The sequence below is a fragment of the Cheilinus undulatus genome, linkage group 17 (genome assembly GCF_018320785.1).
Source record: "Cheilinus undulatus linkage group 17, ASM1832078v1, whole genome shotgun sequence".
NCBI classification, from domain to species: Eukaryota; Metazoa; Chordata; class Actinopteri; order Labriformes; family Labridae; genus Cheilinus; species Cheilinus undulatus.
Window position 1 is genome coordinate 35,470,853 of NC_054881.1, and position 13,291 is coordinate 35,484,143.

General features: G+C 37.3%; 1 protein-coding gene across 1 annotated transcript; it reads left to right on the forward strand.

Moving 5' to 3' along the window:
* Positions 1-4,338: 4,338 nt before the first annotated feature.
* Positions 4,339-13,291, forward strand: LOC121524814 (synaptic vesicle 2-related protein-like). Its single transcript, XM_041810328.1, has 16 exons — positions 4,339-4,400; positions 4,621-4,754; positions 6,305-6,390; positions 6,481-6,579; positions 6,866-6,937; positions 7,019-7,143; positions 7,387-7,450; positions 7,531-7,656; positions 7,738-7,866; positions 8,927-9,000; positions 9,683-9,759; positions 9,851-9,955; positions 10,192-10,303; positions 10,397-10,478; positions 10,562-10,651; positions 12,369-13,291. The coding sequence occupies exons 1-16, from the start codon at positions 4,339-4,341 to the stop codon at positions 12,555-12,557; spliced, it is 1,626 nt and encodes a 541-aa protein (XP_041666262.1). The 3' UTR covers positions 12,558-13,291.

Sequence of the window (13,291 nt, forward strand, 5' to 3'; positions counted from 1 at the left end):
ACCATCAAATATACTGATTATTCCTTTACTGTCAAATTAATATCCAAAAAAGTCAGATGAATAAATCACCATGCTGCCTAAACAGGCATTTAAAGTTTTTCAATCCAAGATTCTTGATGAGTTATACTTCCAACCTAATTCAACAAAAGTCTGGCGAATTGGTGCTAGTAGTCTCACAATTACTGAAATGTGGATCATCTGAGTGTAGTGAATGTGTCTGAAGTGATTGTAGTATAAAGACACCTGTGTCTGGAAGGTCCAACCACTGGTTAATCAGTATTAATGGCTACCATTGCACCATGAAGACAAAAGAACGCTTCAAGAAATTCTGGGAAAGGTTTTTACACATAGTGTGAATCTGCCTGGATCCTCACAAACTAAGTGGCTGTGCACTGCAAGAAGGAGACTAGTGAGGCCATATTCATGGCTTTTATTACATCATAAAGACAAAAGAACACTCCAATGAACAGGGTGATGTAAAGTATAAGTCAGGGGATGAATACAAATAATTTTCTGTCTACAGTTTGCAAAAAAGCATGTGGGAGACTCCATAGTCGAGTGGAAGAAAGTTTTTCAGTCTGATGAGACCAAAATGATGCTTTCTGGCCACCAGAAAAAAAAACGCTATATTTTGTGGACTCCATACCCTGTACATCACTCCAAACATGCCACCCCCTTTGTTGCATGTCTCTCCCCAATCTCATCCCATTTCTGAGTCTATCCACTGTCCTCCTCTGTCAAAATAAAGGCACTAAAAAGACCAAAAATAAATCTTAAAAAAACACATGCCATCCCCACTGTGAAGAACTGTGGCAGCATCATGCTGTGGGGATGTTTCTCTGCAGCTGGCCCTGGATGGCTTGTAAAGCTAGAGGGTCAAATGAATAGATAAAGGAAAGGAAATAAATAAAGGAAAATCCTGGAAGACAATCTTCTTCAGTCTACTAAAGCTTGTGAGAAGCATACAGCAAAAAGATGAACAGAAATGATTTGAAGTCAACCAAGTGGATGTTTTGGAGTGGCCAAGGCAAAGTCCTGACCTGACAGAGCTTGAGCAGTTTTGCAAAGAAGAATGGAGTAGATCTAAGTGTCCAGATGTGCAAGCCTGATTGAGACTCAATGCTGTGATTACAGCCAAAGCTGACTCTACTAAATCCTGACTTGTCACTTATTTTACATTAAATATTTAATTTCATTGAAATTACTATGCAGACATGTTTTCACTTTAACATCAGAAACTCAGCGGAGTTTCCACTTTGTTCACTCGGTCACCAATTTTACTGCCTCATTCAGTCACATTTAGTGACCTAGCAAGAGATAGAAAATGCTACAGTTACTTTCACTGTAACTATAAAAGTGGAAATATTAGCCTAGCATCTATGAAGAATTACTGTCCAGTAGTGTCCTTAGCAATATGTGGATAGTTCTATCAAAAATACATTTAAAAACCTGCATTGATATTCAGTAAAACTTAAAAAATTTAGTAATTTTTCAGGCACTTGAGGAAACCTGCCGTGAAAGCAGACATAAAACTTAGAGTATCTCTTTCCCCTTTATAGTAAGTCAATGCACAGCCTCCCTCCCTGAATTAGAATAAACTTCAGATTGTCTTTACACTTTAAAGTGAGAACAGGCAACATCTGCTCCAAAGTAAACAACATGACCTTTACAGTCTTGTTCCTAAAGATATGACATCAACAAATCCTGCTTTAACTGATTTTTAGAATAAATATTCACCGGCCCAATGAGATTCAAACCACAAAACCCTCAACCTATCCTTTATTTATGTGAGCAAACAGATTGCCGTCATCAGGTCACGACTCTGAAGGCCAAAACAAGCTGTGAGGGTATCTGTTTCAGAAGCGGATCACTCTGAGAAAATACAGCATCACAAAATGAGCTGTTTCCTGCATAAATAACCCTAGGATCAGCCACTCATAGATAAAAATGAAATCTTTTAGGAGTATTTAAGGTGAAATGATTTGCCTTGAGGTATAAAATCTTACCTCCATGCTGAAGCTCTGCTGATGTTCTGTGTTGGTCATCTGCAGATGAGGATGTGAGGACGAGGCATGTGATGTATATTCCACCTGTATTTATGACCGTCCCATAATGCAGCAGGCTCAGCATGTCCTCCGAACGTCCTACTTTACCTCTGCTTTTAATTTCAGGTCGGCCTTATTCACTCTCAGAGGACGGAGAGCTCCAACCAGTCACAGAGGAACACCTGATTGTAGAAGAAACACCCAGTCTTCATAGGAAAAATACACTCTTCCACATTATTATTAACTGTAGTGTAAACTGTAGACAAATAAGTTTGACATTGGAAATGTTCATGTAAGATTTACTTTAAGCTCTGTGAGGAGCTTTAGTCTTATGCTGATTTTGGACCACTGAGTTTTTGAACTGTTTCAATTAGGAAGGGGTCTGGCAACAAGAGGTTTTGTTTAACCTAGCAATGGGAACCAAGGTGGACGGGGCTTGACAAAGGGTCCCTTCAGGGTGTGGGCGGGGCTTAACAAAGCGTCAGATGGATCATTTACAGTCACACTGTAATGATCCATTTGTGCTGAAGCACGTTACTGACTTACTTCTCTCACTCTACTGCTTTGATTGTATTCAGTCTTTTCTTGTGTTTTTTCATCCAAAAGTCTCATCCTGCTTAATTTCATGTCTATATTTGGACATTACATCTTCACAGACATGTTGGGGAATCTATTAGCATAATTTTGGATTTACAAGATTTCTAAAGGAAATTTAGTGGATATGTTTGTATAGTATAATTTTGGAGAAAATTTTCATTTAAATTTTTAGGCATTATCTTTGGAATTTGGAAAATTTGTTTGGATGCTTGGGGGAATTTGCTTTGAGATTTTAAGGTATTTCATGGAAATTTGGGAAATGTATATGTATCTTTGTTTATTTGATTGGGAATTTAAGGGTTTCCTTTAAATTTTATTATTAGAATTTTCATGGAAATGTTAGGGAATTCTTTTGGATATTTGGTGGATTTTTTTTGGGGGGGTGCACTTTGGAACTTTTGAGAATTACAGAGAATTTGTTTAGATGTTTGATTTTCTGTCATTTTCATGGAATTTGGGGGGATTTTTATTTAAATGTTAAGTAATTTTCATGTAAATTTGGGATAATTCTTTGAAAATGTTTGAGAATTAGATCCGAATTTTTTTTTAAATTTGCTTGGATATTTGGTGGAATTTGGAGGGATATTTTGTGGAGGGGGGTGTACTTTGAAATTTTTAAGGATTTCAGGAAATTCATTTGGATGTTTGAATTTCGGTCACCTTCATGGAATTTTGGTTTAAATTTTAGTTTCACAGGGAAAAAAACGAACGTTGTCATGATATTTATTTTTTAGATGTACCAGTACAACCAGCAAACACAGAAGAACTACAGCACAGCCTGCTGTCAGCAACATTAAGCTGCAGTTACCAGCTGGACAGTAAACAGTAAACTTTTGCTCTCCATTAGTTTAGCTCTTCTTTTTCACTCATACTTTAATATTACTATTATCAGAGAAACCTGTACAGCCTGTGTGCTTTCCATTTTAGTGACCAGTTAAAGAAGCTCAAGCTAAGCTTCTCTTTGAATTATTATTCTACAAATAAGAACTGAAGCAGACAGCCTTGTCTCAGTGAATAAGACAAATCTGGACTGATTTATCTCCATTTATTTTCTTCTTTTCAGTTATTGTTCTCTGATATACAGCTGTTTTGATAGGAGACACTTGGTATGAAAACATTTGTTGTATTCCTTGTTCTACATTTAACCACAGAGTTGTTTTTATTTATTTATGATGTTGGTGGCCTAGATCTTCATTCATGCACTCTAGGAATACAGAATTACAAAGTAATTCTGCAGTGCATCTTGGTGTGCAGTATCTGTTGAACTTTATCTGTTGTTTCTCTTGTTTAATCTTTGTCTGATTCTTATGTGTCATTACTTAAGGAGGTCAGAAGAGGGGGCCAACCTGTCAGTGAGCATCTCTGACATTGGAAATGTTCTATTATCATGTCTGTGATATCATCATTTAATCTTTCCCACCCTATAATCTTGATAAATGTGACTCCCTGAGAGGACTTTCCTATAAACATAGCGGTCAAATCTGAGCCAACAGTCAGGTTATAACCCCTTTACTTTGTCCATATATTTCTATAAACGGCACACCTTGACTTCTTGGTTTGACCCCGCCTTCTTCCCTCTCCTCAGGTACTTTTCTCTGATTGGTTGGTTCACATTAACAGAAAACTGCTCCAGCAGGTTTCCCCACAACACCGGTGTGGTGTCATACGTGGTCAGGCTCAAAGCTGCCTCAGAAAAATGGAGAACTGGGGCAGACCGGAGAAGATCACTTACAAGCGGTGGAGAAATCCTGATGAGGGGTAAAACAACAACATGATTTTAAAGAATTTCCTCTTTTACTTGTAACGCTAAATGGGAACACTTCTAAAACCTTCCTTGCTCTGTTTACACTCTTGCCTGGGGGCACACTTTTAGACTGACGCAGACTTGTTTCATGGTTACTGTTGTACTTGAGTGCTTTAGATCCAACTTTTGTGCTTGTTTGTGCTCTGTTTGTGCTCTGGGTATGCTGACATGTAGGGGCAAGTCCAATTTTGTGGGCCAAAGCGATGAAGTTCAGGGCTCAGACTATGAGATCTGCACTGTAGCCTCAGCAGCTCTAGACATGGGAATTAGAAAGTCTTCATCTGGATCTAGACCAGATAAAAGTGAAGGTAAGTGCAGAACTGTTTTTAACACATTCTAATGTTGTGTCTATGCCAGTCTCAAAGAAATGTGTCAAACTTAAGGAATTCAATAAGGAATATACTGTATAAGGAATTCAGTTTGGTGGGCTTTGGCGCCTGACTGAGGTCCCTGAGTGCAACTGCACTTTCATGAAACAGTGTTTTTATACCTATTTTATACCTTTAATACCTTTTCGAGTGGAGGACTTCTAAAAAAAATTAGAATATCATGAAAAGGTTCCTTTTTTTTCCTGTGATTTAAATCAAGAAGTGAAACTTCTTCATATTCTACATTAATCTCATCTTTGTCTCAGCCATTGTATAAAACAATCTTTATCTGAAGGCTGGTCTGGGAACTAGAACTAGGCTACTGTCATTGTCTGTGTTAGCAGTTATTGAAAGTTATTGCATTGTTGAAAAAAAAGGCTAGAGTTGCTTGTGGTAAGTAAACATATCTGCCAGTGACGCAGTGCAACGTACTTTGGCTGTTCTTATGACAATTAACAGTCACAGAGTGACTTTGATGATTGCTAAACAATCACGGAAAATAGTTTAAGAAAGCTCACTGCAGTAAAATTCCTCACCTTGTATGCACATTTGCACCCATTAATCTATTTACTGTAACTTAAATACTGTCTGAAAGCTCACTGTCTTAAAATGCTAAACCTCATATACAAATACTCCAATATTTTAAGGAAGCTCACTTCGGTAAAATGCCCCTGGACATATGCATATTTGCTCTAATTCATCTCTTTACTCTTGTCAAATACAGTAAGAAAGCTCCCTGTCTTAAAATGCTTAACCTCAATTTGAATATTTGAACTAATTCATCTATTCTCTGCAGTCAGATACTGTAAGAAGGCTCACTGCAGTAAAATGCCTCACCTTTTATGCACATTTGCACTAATAAATCTATTTTTTGTTACTTAAATACTGTAAAAAAAACTCACTGTCATCAAATGCTAACCCTCAATTTGCATATTTGAACTAAGTCATCTATTATCTGTACTCCAATATTGTAAGGGAGCTCACTACAGCAAAATGCCCTGACTCAGATTCACATTTGCACTGATTCATCTATTTAATGTTGCAAAATACTGAAAAATCTCTCTGTTTTAAAATGTTTAGCCTCAATTTGCATATTTGAACTAATTCATATATTTAATGCACTCAAATACTTTTAGAAGGCTCGCTGCGGTAAAATGCCTCACCTCATATGCACATCTGCACTCATTAATTTATTTTCTGTAACTTTAGTACTATATGAAAACTCACTGTCTTAAAACACCTAACTTAAATTTGTATATTTGAACTAATTCGTCTATAAACTGCACTCAAATACTGTAAGCTCACTGCAGTAAAATACCTCACCCCATATGAACATGTGCACTAATTCATCTATTTTCTGTACTCAAAGAATGTAAGAACACTCACTGGGGTAAAATGCCTCCACTCAAATGCACAATTGCATTAATCAATCTTTGCATTGTGCTCAAATACTGTAAGAAAGCTCACAGTGCTTTTGTCCATTTTTACAGACACTTTTACAGTTGAAGATGCACTAGAGGCCGTCGGCTTTGGCAAGTTCCAGTGGAAGATGTGTTTCCTCACTGGACTGTCATGGGTAAGATTCCCTTTACATTTAGAAATGTTCCATTTTTATTAGTACATGTTGTTTGTATCTCAGGTAAATGCTCTGCCTCTTTGAGAGCAGGTAGGAGACGCCATGGAGATGATGATCCTCAGTATTTTGGCCCCCGAGCTGCACTGTGACTGGAGGCTTCCCAGCTATCAGGTGGCTCTCATAACATCGGTGAGTTCTCAGGTTTATTGCTTGTTTTAGTGTTGAAATGTGTGATAGTGCTTGGTTTTGTTTGTTTGTATGGTCTCGTCTTTGTTTATGATCTGTATTCAACATTATTTTTGTCATCTATGTCTTAAGTGCACAGACTTTTATTGCATCAGCTGTTTTTTGTCACTGTGCTCTCTCAGAATTAGTTAGTGATGTATGAAACACATGATGAATTTTCAAACACTAGGATGAAAAATACACACAAAACCTAAATCAATTGATAAACTAACTGACTTCTTGGTGTCAGGTGGTATTCATCGGGACAGGGGTCGGCTCACCTCTATGGGGGAATTTTTCCGACAAGTACGGCAGAAGAATCGTGAGTCCTAAATATTTGTTTTCTACCAGTATTTTCTAATTATTTGATGTTGAACTTGTGGATTTTATGATTGTTTCTCAGGGCCTGATCTTTTGCATGTGCTGGATTCTGTACTTCGGCCTGCTGAGCTCCTTTGCTCCAGTGTTCGGCTGGCTGTTGTTCCTGCGGGGCCTCGTAGGCTTTGGCATAGGTGGAGCTCCTCAGGCGTGAGTTTTTCTCCTTAAATGAGATTAAAGCTGATTTAGATAGACGTGTTGGCTCTCATGTTTTAACTGTTCCTGGCATGCTCTTATCTGAAGAAATGATTGTTCTTTTTCACAGTTAATCTTTGTTGTGTAAATGTCAATAAAGACTGTCTGGAGTGTAATCAATCACTTTGTTTTTGATTGTGTTGTGCCCTTTTTTTTATACCATCCAGTTTAAACCTTTAAATCTTTGTCTGTTTTTAGGGTTACGATGTACTCTGAATTCCTCCCAGCGAAGGCCAGAGGCATCAGCATCACGATGATTGCGGTAACTTTTAAAGTTTTTAAGAGCTGTGTCTCAAATCAGATAAATTTCACAGCTCACTGAATAATGTTTTTATGCACCAGGCATTCTGGGCCATTGGTGCTGTGTTCGAAGTCCTCCTGGCGTTGTGGATTATGCCCACGCTTGGCTGGAGGTGGCTTCTCGGCTTGTCCACGATACCCATGGTTGTATTTCTGTGCCTCTGTTTTGTAAGTATTCAAGTGTTTATGAAGATCCCAACCCTAAAACCAGCTGATTTAAGTCAGAACTGAACTGTTTGTGTCTCACAGTGGCTGCCAGAAAGTCCACGTTTTGACGTGCTAATGGAGAAAAGAGACAGGGCCATGGCAACTTTAACACACATGGCCAAAGAGAATGGGAAGGCTTTGCCTAAAGGGAAGCTGACTGCTGTCAAACAGGTGAGGCTGCAGGTTTAAAGGATGTTTTAAATTGAAACAGACAATAAAAGACAAGTTACTATATGCCCTTCAAAAGCTGATAAAACCATTAGTATCTTCATTTACAATTTTGTTTTTGGTCCTTTAATTCTCTCCAACTGCCCCTGAAGGGGGATATGCATTAATATCAGTTGTATAATAATATTAATAATAACAATTATTATTATTATTATTATTATTATCTATTATTATTGTTATTATTTTTAACCAATTATTATTATTATTATTATTATTATTATTATCAGTAGTAGTAGTAGTAGTATTTGTATTATTATCATAACTCTTACAATGATTATTTTCTTTATTATTTATAATATTATTGTTATTTTTCCCTATGATTATTGTCATTGCTATTTGAGATTATTGTTATTATTTTTGATGTTATAATAAAAAAAAATCATTATTATGATTTTACCCTTATTTATTTTAATTTCATCATTTTGTGATTGTTATTTTTATTATAATTATTGTCAATATCATTATGATAATTATTATTTTGATGATTTTCGTTATAACTATCATTATAAAATGTAAATATTATATTTTGATTATCACTATTGTTTTTGTATCATTATTTTTTTTACTATAATTAACCTTTTCTATTATCAGTTTTATCATTATTGCTGTTGTTTTTCTTCAGTATCATTAAAGATGAGTTAATAATGCTAATAATTCAATTATTATTATTAGCTTTGTTATTAGCATTACAGTCTAGACTTTCTGTCTTTGAAAATTGACCTTTCCTGCATTAATAACTAACAATTTTAGTTTTCTGAATGATAAATGAAAACTTCTAACAGTTAAAATACTCAACCATTGTTATGTTTTCCTCAAGTTGCTTCTTTGAACAAATCAACTTCATAATATGAGATCCTTCTTTGCCCACAAACTGGCACAAGCAGAAAGTTCCTAGCTTGGAAAAAAAGCCCTGGATATGTAGAGTATATGGAGATGTGGATTCAATGCGGTTTTTTATAATGCTAAATAAATGATGAGGACATTTCTTTGTTTTAATTCACAGATTCAACGCGGACGTATCAAAGAACTGTTTGCTCCTCAATACTGGAAGACGACTCTTCTTCTGTGGTTCATATGGTAGGATGGAGTTACATTTCTTCTGTGTGATGTCTATTTACCGTTGTCCAACAAAAGTTCTTTGATTAGAGTGTTTTTTTAAACAAGGGTGTGGTTCAGCTAGTCTTTTGGTCATGTGGTAGAGTGAATGTTTGACTGACGATCACAGTTTAGCACACAATAAAGTAAAACCACAAGAACTTCTCATCAGATTTTAGTCTTCTGATTTTATTTGAATGTTAATGATAAAACTGTTGACACATGCCAAACTTTCTTCAGTTGATGCCAATCCAGTCTGTGATGGGAAATCCATCTCTTTTTAGATATCTGGATCATTTCGCTCAGCTCAGTAGAGCTAGTTGTTTGGCTCCCAAACGGCTCTTTTTTTAAAATGTGGATTAGATAACAATAAAGAATGGAGGAAAGGAAACTGGCACTCAAATGGGAGCTTTATATCTCATATTAAAGAGCCGTTTAGTAGAGCAGGCTCGTTTGTTAATAGCACATCTTTACCGGGTCCACAAGGCTAATTCGGTTGATATTATATCATTATTATTATTATATAATATATCCTATAAAATGAGGATTCTTATTACGATAAAAGTGGCTCTACTAGCCTCTTAGTTTAGGAGACTGGAGAGTCTACTTTTACCCAATTCATTATGCTGGTGTCTGTGTTTTTGTTTCTTAACTCCATCCAAAGGTTTGCCCATGCCTTCTCATATTACGGGATAGTCCTGTTGACAACTGAGCTGTTCCAGGCTGGAGATTCATGTGGCTGTAAGTAACAGCTGCTCCCTAATATTCACTTTTACACTGTATTTTCATCTTAAATATCAACAAATACTGTTCAAATCTTTATTCCTGATAGCGACCCAGGGAGCAAAGATCGAACCAAACTGTAGCCTGGAATGCAAATATTTGACATCAGCAGACTACAAGGACCTTTTATGGACAACCTTTGCTGAATTTCCAGGTAAAATGCCACCTACTAGCACTTCATTTAAGCTCCTTCAACTCACTTCATCATCCTTTCAGATTAAAATCTCCCTGGAGACAATTTCCAAATTATGCTTCACTGTCCAAACGGGTTTTAATAGTTTGGGTTTGTTGACTGAAGCTTCACAAAAGCGTCTTAATGGGAGTGGCCTGGGTGGATCAGCTGTAATGGTGCAACATTGTGTCTATGAAAAGATTTGTATTGCGTTTCAGGGATATTAGTCATCGTTGTTGCAATCGACCGAATTGGCAGGAAGAAGAGCATGGCGCTGTGTTTCTTCATGTTTTCTTTGTGTATTCTGCCTTTGTATGCCTGTATTGGAAGGTGAGTTTACTCCACACCTGTGTTATTTCATTATAATGGGACAACAACATTGAATTAATACATTAAAGCTGATCTCCATCTCTGTCCATACAGGATAGCTCTTACAGTCTTCATCTTTATTGCCAGAGCGTTCATCTCTGGAGGATACCAAGTCGCCTTTGTCTACACACCAGAAGTATGTTTACTCAACCTTTTTAGAAATATTTGTTTTTGGATAGTGTAGGCTGAGACAAAATGTTCTATCTCCTGTTTTGCTAGGTTTTCCCTACAGAAAACAGAGCACTGGCGATGGGGACTTGTAGTGCAATGGCCAAGGTGGGCGCCTTGATTACTCCCTTTGTGGCACAGGTGAGACAAAGTGAGCTTTTTGTTGGCAGCTCAAAGGACGTGTCATTAAAAATGTGTCACTTACCAGTGATCTACAGGTGCATCTAAAAAATGAGAATATCATAATTTATTTTAGAAAGTTACATTTCCATAAATTCTGTAATCATCTCATGCAAAGTGAAAGTGGGTTTTTTGTTTTAATCTTTGTTACTACAGCTTACAGCTCATAAAAATCTCAAAGCCCTTATCTCAAATTATTAGAGTATTGTGTAAAAGTCCAATTTGCTATGGTTCCCTGAACCATCATTCTCCAAATCTGGTTCAGTTCACACAACCTCACCCATGGGGAAGACTGCTGACTTGACAAATGTCCAGAGGACAATCACTGAATCCCTTTACAGGGAGGGTAAGCTACAGAAGGTCACTGCTGAAAGGCAGACTGTTCTCAGAGGCTGTATCAAAGCAGATTCATGGAAAGTTGACTGGAAGGGAAAAATGTGGTTAAAAAAAAGGAGCACAATCAACAGGGATGAGCTTCAGAGGATTGTCAAACAAAGCAGATTTAAGAACATAGGGGAGCTTCACAAGGAGTGGACTGGGGCTGGAGTCAGTCGATCAAGAGTCACCACACACAGACGGGTCCAGGAAATGGGCTTCAAGTGTTGTGTTCCAAGTGTTGCTCTGTGGTCCAGAGTCCTGTTTTCAAATGAAACAAGAGTTTGAATTTCATTTGGTAACAAAGGTCCCAAAGTCTGGAGGAAAATCTAAGAGGCCCAGAATCCAAGGAGCTTGAAGTCCAGTGTTTTCAGTTTCCACAGTCAGTGATGATTTGTGGTGTCATGGTCAAGTCCAAAGTCAACACTGTCAGCCATCTACCAGGATATATTTTTGAGACCTTCATGCTTCCATCTGCTGTGAAGTTTTATGAAGATTATTTCCTTTTCCAGCAAAACACCCCAGCAGTGCCACGGCCGATTTGCTCCATGCCAAATCACAAAGATGCTGCTGTTTGTGCAAAAAGGAGCTTCAACCAAGCGCTGAGTGATAAATGGGAATCATTTCCGAGCAGGTCAACATTTCTGCATTATAAATCCTTTTCTTGGACTTATATTTTGTGATATTCTAATAATATGGTATAGTGAGGTTTAGATTTTTAGCTTTAATCTACAATCATCAAGTTTAAAACAAAAAAGTCTTAAAATATTTCACTTTGCATTAGATTGATCTAGATTATAAGGAAGTTACTTCTTGAAGTAAAAATTCAAATTTTTTGAGATGCACCTGATCTGATTCAGGGAATATAGCCCTCTGCTACCACCTGTAGGATGGAGGAGATGTCTCTTGTGTCTTGGGTGCAATTTTTCGGCATCTTAAGGAGCTACATTCTCTTGAATGAGAGTGGAGTTTATCTGCATGTACAACTTATAACAAGAGTCAGTGGAGGCCTACAGCATAAAAGACTTTTGTGCAATCAGCAACTTTTTAATTTCCATTTTTAATGCAGACTGTACATTTAACTCTGTACAATATAAATAATTTACATATATGCACGTTTAATTATTGATTTCTTGATATGATGTTTTCAAGGAATTTTAAAATATGTTCAGTGGGGGTTTCTTATTCCCTTTATGAAAGGTGGGGGGATGATGCCACAGTGCCCTCTTTTGACCAGTCTCCACTGATGTTAACTCTGTTGGATAAGGCCATGTGTTTCTCTGTCTGGCTCCTTATTTTTCAGGTGATGCTCAGGAAATCAGTGTATCTGACTCTGTCCATATACTGCGGCTGCTGTGTGCTGGCTGGCATCACAGCCCTGATCCTGCCTATTGAAACACTTGGCAGGAGTCTGCAGGAGTCCAACATAGACCAGGAGACAGGAAATACAAACACCACAACCAGTCAGACAAATGGTCACACAAACTCTTAGAAATTACAGCCAGGAGATGGGATCAAGACGGGGAGTGAAAGGATGTTTGGCATCTACATCCAAGTGCCAGGCTGGTCTGTGTTTACCATGGATTAAACCATCTGAGTAACGATGAGCTAAGTGCAACCATGGAGAGCCTTCACGAGCAGGAAGAGATACCTGTGGAATGACCTACCTCCCATAATGAGCGTGAAAGTGCAATGTGTTTGCACTAGTTTGTTTACAAGTGATCAGGAAAACAAGGACATTCTCAAAGCAGTAATATAGCGTTTTAGCTAAATTTGTAGCTACATGTTTAAAGAACGGGTGTGCACTTACAGTGTTTCTCAACTGGTCTAGCCTCAGGACCCACTACCACCATGAGTAATCACAAACCACATTTGTGATCATTTTCAACCTCTTAAAAGTATTTAATGAAAACTGTTGACCATGGAGCCTAATGGAACACAACATGTAGATGTCATGCATACAGTTTATTTACACCACTTTCGATGACAATGTAAATTTAGACATTAACACATTCTAATGGGAAAAAATAAGTCCAGATCATGAGAAAACAACCAACATTTTTCACTACAAACAGCTCTGCAACCTGCTTTTGGCTCCTGACCCACCAGTTGAGAATCACTGACTCAAAGGACTCAACATACAGGCTAGTTAATATATTTTGTAATTAAGAAGAATATTATTGTTTTACTTTTAAATGTTTTCTAATTAAATTTGTAACATCTACA